The 14751-nt window shown below is 44.5% G+C and overlaps 1 protein-coding gene across 1 annotated transcript; it reads right to left on the reverse strand.

Moving 5' to 3' along the window:
* Window positions 1–8740: 8740 nt before the first annotated feature.
* Window positions 8741–12788, reverse strand: LOC109774276 (uncharacterized). Its single transcript, XM_073507624.1, has 3 exons — window positions 12681–12788; window positions 9175–12119; window positions 8741–9087 (listed from the first exon to the last, which is right to left on the reverse strand). Exons 1-2 carry the CDS (start codon window positions 12690–12692, stop codon window positions 9201–9203), a joined length of 2931 nt encoding a protein of 976 aa, XP_073363725.1. The 5' UTR covers window positions 12693–12788; the 3' UTR covers window positions 8741–9087; window positions 9175–9200.
* Window positions 12789–14751: the final 1963 nt, after the last annotated feature.

Here is a 14751-nt window from a genome sequence, read left to right on the forward strand (position 1 = left end):
TAATGCGGGAGATAAGGGTTTGTGATGGGTACTTGGTATGTTGACTTTTGCGTAGACTCCCCGGCAACGGCGCCAGAAATCCTTCTTGCTACCTCTTGAGCACTGCGTTGGTTTTCCCTTGAAGAGGAAAGGGTGATGCAGCAAAGTAGCGTAAGTATTTCCCTCGGTTTTTGAGAACCAAGGTATCGATCCAGTAGGAGGCCACGCACGAGTCCCTCGCACCTACACAAACAAATAAATCCTCGCAACCAACGCAATAAAGGGGTTGTCAATCCCTTCACGGTGACTTACGAGAGTGAGATCTGATAGATATGATAAGATAATATTTTTGGTGTTTTTATGATAAAGATGCAAAGTAAAGAAAGCAATATAAAAACGGCGCCAGAAATAGCTTGTTGTGGGGAAATTAGTATGATGGAAAATAGACCCGGGGGCCATAAGTTTCACTAGTGGCTTCTCTCAAGAGCATAAGTATTACGGTGGGTGAACAAATTACTGTTGAGCATTTGACAGAATTGAGCATAGTTATGAGAATATCTAGGTATGATCATGTATATAGGCATCACGTCCGAGACAAGTAGACCGACTCCTGCCTGCATCTACTACTATTACTCCACACATCGACCGCTATCCAGCATGCATCTAGAGTATTAAGTTCAAAAGAACAGAGTAACGCTTTAAGCAAGATGACATGATGTAGAGGGATAAACTCATGCAATATGATATAAACCCCATCTTGTTATCCTCGATGGCAACAATACAATACGTGCCTTGCTGCCCCTACTGTCACTGGGAAAGGACACCGCAAGATTGAACCCAAAGCTAAGCACTTCTCCCATTGCAGGAAAGATCAATCTAGTAGGCCAAACCAAACTGATAATTCGAAGAGACTTGCAAAGATAACCAATCATACATAAAAGAATTCAGAGAAGATTCAAATGTTGTTCATAGATAAACTTGATCATAAACCCACAACTCATCGGTCTCAACAAACTTGTTCATAGATAAAAGAAGATTACATCGAATAGATCTCCACATGAGAGGGGGAGAACATTGTATTGAGATCCAAAAAGAGAGAAGAAGCCATCTAGCTAATAACTATGGACCCGAAGGTCTGAGGTAAACTACTCACACATCATCGGAGAGGCTATGGTGTTGATGTAGAAGCCCTCCGTGATCGATGCCCCCTCTGGCAGAGCTCCAGAAAAGACCCCAAGATGGGATCTCACGGGTACAAAAGGTTGCGGCGGTGAAATTAGGTTTTGGCTCCGTATCTGGTAGTTTGGGGGTACGTAGGTATATATAGGAGGAAGAAGTACGGTGGTGGAGCAACGTGGGGCCCACGAGGGTGGAGGGCGCGCCCTAGGGGTTAGGCGTGCCCCCCTACCTCGTGCCTTCCTGGTTGATGTCTTGACGTAGGGTCCAAGTCCTCTGGATCACGTTCGTTCCGAAAATCACGTTCCCGAAGGTTTCATTCCGTTTGGACTCCGTTTGATATTCTTTTTCCGCGAAACTCTGAAATAGGCAAAAAACAGCAATTCTGGGTTGGGCCTCCGGTTAATAGGTTAGTCCCAAAAATAATAGAAAAGTGTATAATAAAGCCCATTAATGTCCAAAACAGAATATAATATAGCATGGAACAATCAAAAATTATAGATACGTTGGAGACATATCACTCCAGCTTCAGCAAATGCAGCTTCAGGACCAGTTAGGGGCAGAAATCCAGCAACGGCTTCAACAAGGGCAACCACTACTGGTACTGGAGTCTCAAAAGCTGGATCAAGAAAGAGAAAGAACCCAGCACCTGCTTCAGCACCAGCCAACAACACCAGGTCAAGTGCATCATCTCCAGCAAAGAACACCAGATCAAGAGTTGCAAGAGGTTTCAATGCTCCAAGGGCAGCATCAACCTCAGGTCAAGCTGATGTTGGTTCGAAGAGGAAGAGGAATGCCCCAAGCAAATTTGCTTTGTATTTCACAGCCAGTGGCAACCATTGAATATGTTGCACTCAACTCTGCTTTATGCCTTGAACTATGCTTGTTAGGCATGCTTGGTATCTGTGTTAGTTGCAGTGAACTTTGTCTTGATTTAAACAATTAAGTTATATGGTGTGTGTTTCAACTACTTGGAACAATTAAGTTATATGTTGTCAAGCTCTATTTTGATTTGATATGACCTAAGTTATGAATTGTTTCATATGAAATTATTTCTTATGTTGATCATTGTTAGGTAGATGAATTGATTTCTTTTGTTGATAATTGATTGATATGATTAGGTCACTTTGTGGGGGCATCTTGTCGACCAACCCTAAAGTGGCCAAATTTGGTCACTTTGGGTGGCAACTTGTCGACCAAACCCTAATATGGCCAAATTTGGTCACTTTGGGTGGCAACTTGTTGACCAACCCTAAAGTGGCCAAATTTGGTCATTTGTGGGTGGCAACTTGTCGACCAAACCCTAATATGGCCAAATTTGGTCACTTTGGGTGGCAACTTGTTGACCAACCGTAAAGTTGCTAAATTTGGTCATTCTGGGTGGCAACTTGTCGACCAAACCCTAATATGGCCAAATTTTGTCACTTTGGGTGGCAACTTGTCGACCAAACCCTAACAGATGAAACCTAAAACATCAAGATTTGGCCATCTAGGACAAAAACCTAACAGATCAAACCTAAAACATCAAGATAACCAGATCAAATCATTCATACATACAAATATAGATAAAAGATTCACTCATAAATTGCATCATAGACAGATTGATTCATCACATAGATAGATCATTCAACATTTTTCTTTCACCAACTTCATACATTGCATCATAGACAACTTGATTCATCACATACATAGCTCATTCAACATTATTCTTACACCAACTTCAAACATCACATAGATAGAAAGACAGATCTAGGACCACAGAAACATAACAGCAATATCATGGGTACAGAATCCTAGTCCACCTCTGCCTAGTGACCTGAAAAGGATGGAAATTTGCCCTCCTCTTGTCGAGTAGATGATATCATCATCACTAGGGTTCGAGCCAGGGGGAATGCCTCCAGGAACTGCTCTATATCCTTGCGGTTGCGTGCTGGAAGGATCATCTCAGCAAGTTGCCTTCTCACCCTCCTTCTTGCATCTCTGCTCCTGGCTCCCCTGGGATTCTCCATCTATGACCTCTCCAGGATCCATTTCTCCCTGAGATTCTAGGGTTTCTTTGGCGGCTGGGGGTGGAGAAGGGTGGGGGGATTGACTGTGGCTTCTGCCAAGGGGGCTTTATGGACTACTAAGGGTTAGTGGTAGGTAGGCACAGGAGTAATAAACCAGCCCAGTCTAGGACCACATTGTATACATAATGGTTTTAGGCCCAAAAATAGACTAGTACAGCATTGCTAGTTTCAGGAAAACAACCTAAAGAAATAAAACAGTTCTTCACTGCATTACTTAAGATAGATAGGTTCTTAACAGTACAATAACATAATGCAGACTTAGCAAAGGTTCTCAAAGTCTACCACCACTCCAGTTACCATAACTTAAACAGTTCATATAGGACTGCACAAAATATACTACTACCATCATCTTGCAAGGCATGCTATATGTCTAGGCCACCTTACTTACTTAACCAGATGCTGGAGCCCAGGAGCTGGACGCCACCGTCGCCGACGACCCCTACTACACCGAGGGTGCCTACTACTACGTTCAGGCCGCCGACGACCAGGAGTAGTTTAGGAGGATCCCAGGCAGGAGGCCTGCGCCTCTTTCAATCTGTATCCCAGTTTGTGCTAGCCATCTTATGGCAACTTGTTTAACTTATGTCTGTACTCAGATATTGTTGCTTCCGCTGACTCGTCTATGATCGAGCACTTGTATTCGAGCCCTCGAGGCCCCTGGCTTGTATTATGATGCTTGTATGACTTATTTTATTTTTAGAGTTGTGTTGTGATATCTTCCCGTGAGTTCCTGATTTTGATCGTACACGTTTGCGTGTATGATTACTGTACGATTGAATCAGGGGCGTCACAGGCAGGTTCAACTCCATAGATCTTTGTGTTGGGGTTCTTCTCCTGGAGGTACTTGCCGACTTCGGTGATGGTACCATCGCTGCCGATGCCCATCAAGAAGATGTCGACCTGCTCAAGCGTGTCCTCCCATATCTCGGGCAGGGCCGGTCCTGATATTCCGGGGGGGGCCAGGGCGAAACTATAACCCTGGCCCTTTAATATATATGCAAAAATAATAATTAACGTGTGTGTTATGTTTAAATGAAAGGTTACCAAAAAACACTAAAATGCATCTAAAAGGATACTAATATACTTTATACATACTACCTTCATTTGTTTTTTCTAATATTTCTAGATGCATAATTTTTTGGATGAGACAATAGTGATGAAATTTGAGGAAAATTTAGTAATTCAAAAACTAGTACAAAGTTACAAATCTGCTGGACAAACTCAATAAAATCTTATCGCTTATCACGTCGGTCGGTCCAACACACAAAAAGAAGAATCTCGTATAATATAATATATATAGGTCAAACAATGTCGAGGAATTGATCAATTATCAACCAATTATCGGTACTATGGAGACCCAATATTGGATCATTAATAACAGGAGCAGGAGATGCATACTAGGCGCTAGCAATCAGGTTAAGAACGAGCTAGGCTAGTGATCCGGTACAGCGATCAGGATTACGAAAGATGCAGATTATCTGTGAAAATAGGAAGACGGAGATGGATTGCAAGGAAAGGAGATTGAGATTAATCTCTAGGTAATGGAACCAAATAAATAAATACTCAGTTGATATATAATCCATTTCATGTACATCACACCAAGCCATGCATTCTCAGTCAAGCATACACATGCATTCTGCTGTACTGAATCAGAATGACAACACACATTGCAAACTCAGCACACACATGAGCAGAAAACAAACCACACCAACAATGAATCATAAGTCTTGAGAACGGACAGACACGCAAAACGACTAAGCATGCATGTGCGGCATCAAGCAAGCAAGCTAGCTAGCTAGCACCACTTTATTCTTTCTTCAGGAAGGAAACAACACACCCAAAAGGATTTGGCTTGCGCTTGCAGTGTGAAGGGTGGAAAGCAGCAAGACGCCGGCCATCGTTGTAGGCTCTGCCGCCATACATCCATCAAACCTACACAACACACGGAATGCCAAAACAGATGAATTGATCACCGAATGCATAAAGGAGTAGATCAAACAATTTGCTTGCTTGCTATACACACATACACATACACATACAGGAGCAGGATTGGCTAGACTGTTGCTTTCTCGACAAATGTGTGTATGTATTATATTCACGGTTGTTATTCGGATATTACATAGCACAAATGCACAAGGTGTGTCTGCAATTGTTACCAAAAAAATACAACAGATAGATAAAAAACAAAGGAAAGACTTGCGGATGCGTACCTGAACAGCTTGTTCAGCTCACCACAGAACTGAGCCTCTAGGCAGGGGCTTCTTGTAATACGCAGAGTGGCGAGGCTTGAAGAGGGAAGGGTCGTGGCCGGTTTCCAGCCCGTCCCACTCTAACTTCTCCCACCAGTCCTTCTCGCAGTCCACGACGGGACGGTTGTCTCGACCGACAGCCGGGAGGCGCCTGAGAGCCCAGCATCCCCTAACCTTGATGGTCTCAAGCTTGGGAGAAAACATCTTGGCCTCGCATATCTGTTGCAGCTTGAAGAGCTGATGCAAGTATATATGCTTCAGGTTTGGGAACTCCAGTGCACCTTTACACTGGCTTGTAGCTATTCTTGCCAGAATCTCTGGCTCCACCGGGAACACCTGCTTTAGATCACCACAGAAGGTGATGTGGAGGATCTCCAAGCTTCTCAAGATGTATAACCTGGACCACCGGAGGACAAACGTGAGCCTCGGGCAGGAGAACAGGTGTATGCTCTCCAGTTTCGCAAAGGAACGATTGTCTTGAAAATCCGACACCCTTTGTTTGCTCCAAATGCAATGGGCTGATAGGAGATCAGCCGCCCAAAACTCAACTAGTTCTTCAAAGTAGTAATACCTCCAATCAATATTGAAGACCGTACGCATCTTGGGGCATCTCACCACGTGACAAGATTTCAGATTCCATGTAAGTACATTACTTTCTATGGACATCATATGGCCAGGGATGACAGTGCTGATGGAAGAATTGTCGTGCACATGCAACGACTTGGCGTTGTTCATCACAAAGATGGTAGCCTTCATTACTCGTGTGCTCACCACTCATGTGTTCCGTGATGACAGTGGTGACGGAAGAATTGTCATGCACATGCAGCGACTTGGCCTTGTTCATTGCAAAGATGATAGCCTTCATTACTCGTGTGCTCTCCATTCTAGTGAAACTATTTCCATCACCAATCTCCACATGGGAGCCCAACGGCTGAAACTGCGATGCACTATTATAGCCATCATCAACAATCATGTTGTCAACAGCGACATCCATGTACGTGATGTAAGCATTGGGTAATAATAACTTCGGCTGAGGAGGACCCATTATCTGCGGTGCGCTACTACCAATGGCGTGTTCTTCTTATTGCTTTGCTCGTCAACTTTGTTGCTACAAGCTGGGACACATAGCTTCAAATGGAACCTAGTACTCTTCCAACAGAAGTCAACATTACTCTCTAATACCAAGGTCTGAAGAAACCTTATGTCCATTATAGTAGCATATGCTTGATGAAATTCTGCTTGAACATGACAGACTGAGCAATCAATACTTAACAATGTATCTTTTGGCATCCCATTTTTTGGCCATAGAATGGAAAGGAGCTGCATACATCCCAATAGAATAATTTTTTGGAGATGTGGGACCTGCACCACTTGAGTTGTGAGATCAAGTGTCTTGACTTTCGTGCCAGATAGGTCCAACTCCTCAAGGTTTGGAAGTGATCCCCTCAGTGTGAATTCAGACAATCTTGCACAACCAGCCATGGAGAAGTGATCCACAGTGTGAAGTGATCCACACAGTGTGAAGTCAAACTGAAAATTACTCTTATTTAAAGCACTAGGAGTAGGCATATGCAAATTTCAGCAAGTTAAATGAATTTGAGCAAGTTAAACTTGTTGTTAAACATATGTTAAGTTCTATGAACATATATTCAGTTTTCATGAACATTTTGGAGTATGTGTATAGTATGTTTAGATGAACATATATTCAGTTTTCATGAACACTTTGGAGTATGTTAAACCTGATATTTGTATAGCATCGGCTAGTGCCTACTCCAAAACACCAAATCTTGTTAACAACAAGCAAAGGAATTGCTATTAAAGCACTAGGAGTAGGATGCCTATGCATATGCCAACATCCGGTGCACAACTAAAAACAGATGTACTTCTATACAAGGAGTATGTGTATGGAGTACCTGTTGCTTCTTCTTGGACATTTAATGTTTCTTCTTGGACATCTGCTACTTCTTCTTCTTGGACCATATTCACATCAGCTTCTTCTTCTCCTGCAGGTGGTGAGCAGTTCGGGTCTGGGAGCATTTTGTGCTGCTGCTGCTGCTATGTTCAGGTACTGTTGATGTGATACTGCTTCTCATCTTGCTACTGATACTGTGCTGTTGCTCCACTTGCTACTGTTGTTGTGCTGGTGCTGCTCTTGCTGATAATGCTGCTAATAATGCCGCCTGCTATTGATACTGTTGATAATGCTGTTGTTGTTGCTGGTCCTCTTGATCAGCTGTTGTGTTAATGATGCTCTTAATGCTTTTGTTGTCCCAATCCTAAGCTGTCGATCTCTTGATGTGGAGTAATTTGAGGATCTCTTTTGTTGTCCTACTCCTGTACTCTTGATCTTGATCTGGAGCACACCTGCTTCCTTGATCTGGAGTAATTTGAAGATCTCCTGATCTGGTGTTGTGCTATGATGAGAAATTATTGCTACTGTGATCTATTGCTGCTCTCGAAGCTACTCCTCTTGATCTTGTACTCCACTGTCAAGCACATGGATCTTGTACTCCACTATAGTGTAATTGATTTTGATCTTGTATCTTGCTGATGTGTCGCTTCTCCTGTTTTGCTGAATTGCTTGGGAGGTGTTGCTTCTCCTTGCTATGGGTGATGTGATCTGCTGTTGCTTCTCCTACCTTGCTAATGTATTGCTTCTCCTTGCTCTGGGCGATGCGAGGAATACCTGGGCGAGGAGCACCTGGGCGCGAGGAGGAGGGCCAGGGCGCGAGGAGGAGGACCTGGGCGCGGGAGCAGGAGGGCCAGGGCGCGAGGAGGAGGGCCTGGGCGCGGCGACGGCAAGGCTGGGCACGAGGAGGAGGAACTGGGCGCGCGAGGAGGAGGGCAAGGGCACGGCGACGGCAAGGCTGGGCGCGTGGAGGGGCCCGGCGACGACAAGGCTAGGTGCAGCCAGGCGACGGCGATGAGTTCCTGGATGAGCGGGTGACGACGGGGACGAGCTCCTGGACACAGCCAGGCGACGGGGACGGCAAGGCTGGGCGCGTGGATACGGGGACGACGCGAGGAAGACGACCGGTTTGAAATTCAAAATAAGGGCATAATGGTGTATTTGCACTTTGTCGGCTGTGTCTGAAAATCCCTCAACGTCTTATAAATCTTTTCAGAGAGAGTACCTAGTAAATCATAATACAATACTCTCTCCGTAAACTAATATAAGAGCGTTTAGTTCACTACTTTAGTTATTTAAACACTCTTATATTAGTTTACAGAGGGAGTACTAATTAACCACGCCACGTCTGACAAGGTAATGGAACCAAATAAATACGTACGCAGTTGTTATATCACACAAAGGCAAGCCATGCATGCATTTTCAGTCCAGAATCCGCATCGATCACTGGTCTTTGGCACACTCAGCACACTGCACACACATAAACAGAAAACAAACCACAGCAACAAACAATGATACACAAGCCGTCTCACTCTCCCTGGAGACAGTGGAGATGATTTATTCTTTCTTCAGCAAGGAAAGGAACACACACATGCATCCACCATCTCTTGGGAAGCAAAGCAACACACCAGTTTATTTATTGGCTTGAACCGTCGATCATGGCAGCGGAAAGCAGCAAGAAGGCGTCCACCGCCACTGTCATAGCCTACACAACATATCACCAACTATCATCCATCTATTATATATGACACCTGCACGAAACAAGATGCAACACAATGAAGAGCGCACGTACTTGTATAGTATAGTACGGTCGTCACTTCACCGAAGCACAGAAACTCTGGGCAACGCCTTCTTGTAATGCGACGAGTGGCGTCGCTCGAAGAGGCAAGGGTCGTGGCCGGCCTCCAGCCCGTCCCACTCCAGCTTCTCCCACCAGTCCTGCTCGCAGTCCACGACGGGGCGACGGCTATCTCCAACAGCCCCTATAGATGTGCCAATGGCTGGGAGGCGCCTGAGACTCCAACAGCCCCTGAGCCATACCCTCTCAAGCTTGGGAGCATGCATCTTCACCTCACATATATGCTCCAACTTATAGAGCTCATATAGATGGATGTGCTTCAGGCTTGGGAACTCAAGTACACGTTCTTTCAAGCCGGCATGAACAGGGAACACCGTCTTTAGATCACCACAATTCACAATGTGGAGACTTTCTAAGTTCTGTAAATATAATCCTTGAGTACCCCACAATAACGGAAGCACAAATGCGAGCCTTGGGCAAGAGTAGAGGTGTATGCTCCGCAGTTTGGCAAAGCACCTAGTTTCCGTGCCCCTGTAGGTCGTTCCTTTGCTCCAAATGCAGTGTGCCATCGGTAGATCAGCGGCCCAAAAGGTCTCTATTTCTGTAAAGGGGTAGCCACCATAGTTAGTCATGAAGACTGTGTGCATCTTGGGGCATCTCACCACATGACAATGTTTTAAATGTTCCCAGTCAAGATCATCAACTGTCATCATGTGTTCAGGGATGACAGTGGTGATGGAAGAACTGTCATGAACATGCAGCGACTCGGATTGGTTCATTGCAAAGATGATAGCATTGATTGCTTGCACACTCTCCACGCTAGCGTTGCTAACTCCCTTACCAATCTCCACATGGCAGCCCGACGGCTGAAACTTCATTGCATTGTTGTAGTCGTGATCAATAATTATGTTGTCAACCGAGACATCAGTGTAGGTGCTGCAAGTATTGGGGTTTAATGACTTTGGTTGAGCAGGACCCATTATTTTCCCACTATTACCAGGGCCCATCTTCTTCTTCATATAGCTTTGTCCCTTAACACTGGTGGTACAAGGGACACAAAGATTTAGATGGAACCTATTGCTCTTCCAACAGAATCGGACATTTCTCTGTAATACCAAGGATTGAAAAAACCTCATGTCCATTATAGTAACATCCACTTCATGTAGTTTTGTTTGAACAGGACAAACCGAGGTATCAATATGCAGCACCGTCAGTGTTGGCAGACCCTCTTTTGGCCATAGAATAGCATGCAGCTGCATACATCCCAGTAGAATAATTTGTTGGAGGCATTGGACCTGCACCACCTGAGTTGTGAGGTCAAGTGTCTTAACTCTTGTGGCTGAGAGGTCCAACTCCTCAAGGTTTGGAAGTGATCCCCTCAGTGTGAATTCAGACAATCTTGCACAACCAGCCAAGGAGATGCGGCTTATTTTGGCTTCCTTGTAATCATCTTTTCTTGGTCTTGCATCTAAGCTGAATGATTCAAGTGATGGAGGGAGTCCTTCGACATGCTCCAAACCAACACAACCATCTAGAACCAGAGTCTTGAGGCTAGTTGAACTTGACAAGCTGGGCAAGCCTGTCTCCAAAGAGCAGCATGTAGGGTCAATAACTCGAAGCTTGTGAAGATTTTGTGGTTGTCCCAATGCAAAAATGATGTGCCAAAACCTTCCATTCTTTATATGTACTTCCCTAATGTTTGTAGCCATCTGCTTTATTATCTCTGGTGATGAAGGCAGATTCCAGTCTGTATTGTGTATGTCTATCACCCATAGGCTCTTCAAAAAATCCATATCTTGCTTCTCATCTTCTTCTGGTCGCTGGTCCTGGCAGCTATCTAATCCAAGGAACCTTAAGCTGCGGCAACGACGAAAAGGAGGAGAGGAAAAACTGAAGGTGCAGCGGCATAACTTGAGCACACGAAGTTTGTCTGATTTATGAAACATGTCATCGGGTAAGGATCTTAATGGAGGATCCGACTCGCTTGCAACTGCGGCAAGGAAAAAGGACGTTGACTCTGGATGCACAACAGGATTGTCCTTGACCAATATCCACCGTTTTGAAGGAGTCTCCAGTTCATGACCAAAAGAGGGCAGTGCATTAGACGAATAATCCTCTATATTTATGTGTTGATGCAGAGCAGCTGCAGCCTCCCATGCTTCGTCACCATGGCCTCCTTGTATAATCCCATCACAGACCCAATAATTAGAAGCATGGGTGGCCCAGTTGTAGTCCATGATGTTGCCTCCCTGACAATTTAATGACAGCAGATACAAGCAGCACTCTTCAACTGTTTCGCCAAGATTATCAGTGTACCGAGCAATCTCTCTTGCCTCTAATTCCAGCAAATAATTCCACCCGTATAAACTGAACGTATCATAAAGAAAAAGATGTGAATCATCCACCTTCTTACTGACTCCTGGGTTGAGCCGAAGCCTGCCTCGAAAGGTCCACAGTACTTTACTACCGAATACAAACCACTGATCCGGCTGGGGAATGCCCAAATCATTCAACTCAATTGTGTTGTCGCTCCCATTATGGAAGACCACTAAACATTTCTGCCCCATCAGGACCCGAAGGATCTCTCTTCCCACAAATCCTATCTCGGCTCTTAAGCCTTCATCTATCCCTCTGAAATCATCTTCTTCATCTTGCCTATCAATGACATCCATTATGAGACGAGGAAGCTTCAGTTCTTGTGTGATTGTCCTCTGAAGTGCTCTTCGGCTTTTCCACCTCGAGCAATCGACGTGGATGATCTTGTCGAATTTCTTCAGCAGAGATGGTGGAGGGTCTTGGGCTATGGCTCTAAGCACTGCCGAAGCAGCCAGCCCACCCGTTCCATCAAAATAGATGGCCTTGTGTGCAGTATTACTTGTATCCTCTAGATAAGGGACTATATTTCCCACGGCTATTTCGATGCTGTCTGCACCAATCATCTGCATAATTAGTTGACGACAATTAGTTAAGGTCAGTCACTTTAGCTAGCATTGTTCATCTAGTAACGTATATGCAAAAGGTGCACCTACTTTTTTTCTTGTTAATTAATTAAACTGCATTACATACAAATTTCAGTGTTTATGCATGTGTCCGTGGGGTGCAGACCAGTAGAACACTAATTAAGCTTCAGTGTTTATGCATGTCTGTGTAATTTGTCAGAGAAATGAGGGAGGGCCGTGTTGCTGTGGTTAATTAGGGGTACTGCTGCAAGGGAATGAATGGTGGAGAAATGAGTTAAGCTGATGGCTGTTGGAGAAGGGTCGTGTGTGTGTGTGTGTGTGATCTTGGACGTCCTTGTTTCATCCTCTTGCAGGAGCTAATTTACATGCAATTAAATCTTGAACTACATATCAGAACATTATTCAAGAACCAACTAATTAAGATAACCATCTCTGACATATATATAGTATAACATACCACCGGAAGAACTAGCTAGGCTAGGCTACATTGTGAGAAGTGCATGCATGAATGCATTCATGTCTACGCAGACAAATTAATACCTCTCGAGGCATGATGACTAATTGTTTGAGTGAAGGCCTTGCAGAGACAAGAAGCTCCAGAAATCTAACCCATCGATCGATCGGCACCTCCAGATGAACCAATTTGCAGCTGGCACCTGCGTAATTGTTAACAGAATAGAGTAATTGTTAGTCGATGCATAACTATAATATATGATGAGGTTTAATAGTATTGACAGTACAAGACCCGTATTAATAGTCTTGACAGTACGTACCTTAATCGGAAAGTAGGCTGGCTGGCTGGCTGGCTGGCTGGCACAATCTATTATTGCTTATGTCAGATGAAGGGGGGGAAATGGATACTGAAGATTTGATGGTATGCAGAGCTTGTGTTTGGTCTTTGGCTTTTGTTTTGGCCAAAGCATACATGTGTTGCAAGCTGGTTCTTTGCTTCAGGTTGGAGCTACTTAAAGAATAAAGATTGAGCTGTCTGCTTCTTCTTCCTCCTTTTTTCTTTTTCTTTTGCTTTTGCTTTGAGTAAAGCAGGTTGGACTGGATTCCAAGCAGTCTCCGAAGGTGTGTGCGGGAGGCAGGACTCACATATTTTCCTTTCTTCTCTTTTTTTCATGAAAAACATAAGAAATAATACTGCCACAAACAGCGGTAGATGAAGAATATCCAACAATTAGCATACATAATCCCAAAGCTCAAAATACATGTGATGCAATCCAAGAATGCAAAGCACCGTTGTTGTTTTTTTTTTTAACATATCAAACTTTATTCCTCAAATAATAGCCATGTCCTTTACAGTCTGGGGAAGAATAATGTTAGGGGCATCCCCCTCCCAATATTCTGAAGCATTTAAACTAAAGCAATGCTTAGCTAAACTCCTCCAATTGCGCCCTCAGGGAACCGGGCCTGGGCTTTTCTTGGGCTTTTCTTAGAAGACGTATGTGGGCTCTCTGGAATACCACCCTACGCAGCAGCGATCGATCAACTCCATGCCTTCAGCTGCAGCGTCGTCGTCGTCGTCTGCTGTCCCTCGAGCTTCGATCGTCGCCGCGAATATCTCACTCCCCTCGCCGACGCCGCATACGTCTCCAGCACCACCTCCCGTCGCCAGGGTTGCCCGTTCCTACGCGGCAGCGCATCAGCGCCCAATGGCGGGCGTGCCTCCTTCGGTGCGGGGTGCCGTCGGGACGAACCCTCAGCCCCCTCCGGTCGTGGGGGTGACCTCCACTCCCTCACGCCCTCCGGCTCAGGCGCCGGGCTCCTCCGGTCCACCTCTTCATCAAGGAGGACCGGCGCCTGTCTACAATTGCGGTGGGAACCAGCCCCCACTACTGGAATTTTCCTATTTGCCAAGTGTTAGGCTCTTTGCCGAGTGCATTATGTCGGGAGCTCGGCAATAATATCTTTGCCGAGTACCTAACTCGGCAAAAAGGCGAAACTCGGCAAACAGGCACTTTGCCGAGTGTCCTGGACAAAACGCTCGGTAAAACAATAAAACTCGGCAAACAGGGCTTTACCGCGTGTCACACTCGACAAAAGGGGGTCTTTACCGAGTGTCACACTCGGCAAAAGGGGTCTACGCTAAACTGCATTGTTTTGACTGTAGAGGTTGCATACTACCTCGGATGAAGATGGTCCAAAAATCAAAATTATTCATTTTGATGAGACGGACAACTTCCGTGTTGAGACATTTTTCATTTGAGGCCGTTTAAATTACACTTTGTGGCGTGCGAAATATTAATATAGTATCAAATGACCAAGCCGATGGCCATATTCATTGCGTAGTTTATTACAATGTTCCCAAATTAGACACATAGGTGCATCTTGACATTATAAACAATGTCCAAATAGAGTTTCCTACTTTTTTGTACAAAATAATCAGTTTTCATTTTCTAAGTGTCAGAAATGGATGTATTTTGTGAAGCAAGTACAAAAATCAGGGTGCAAAATGGCACCACTCCAATTATCACAGTAATTAGACCATATTTTATCTACAATTCTCAAGTTTCATGGATTTTTCTAGTTTTCTATCTATTTTCGCACATTTAAATGAATTTATGTCAATTTCCCGAAAATAATTCAAATTTGAACTGCAAGTGTG

Source organism: Aegilops tauschii, chromosome 2 (assembly GCF_002575655.3).
Source record: "Aegilops tauschii subsp. strangulata cultivar AL8/78 chromosome 2, Aet v6.0, whole genome shotgun sequence".
NCBI classification, from domain to species: Eukaryota; Viridiplantae; Streptophyta; class Magnoliopsida; order Poales; family Poaceae; genus Aegilops; species Aegilops tauschii.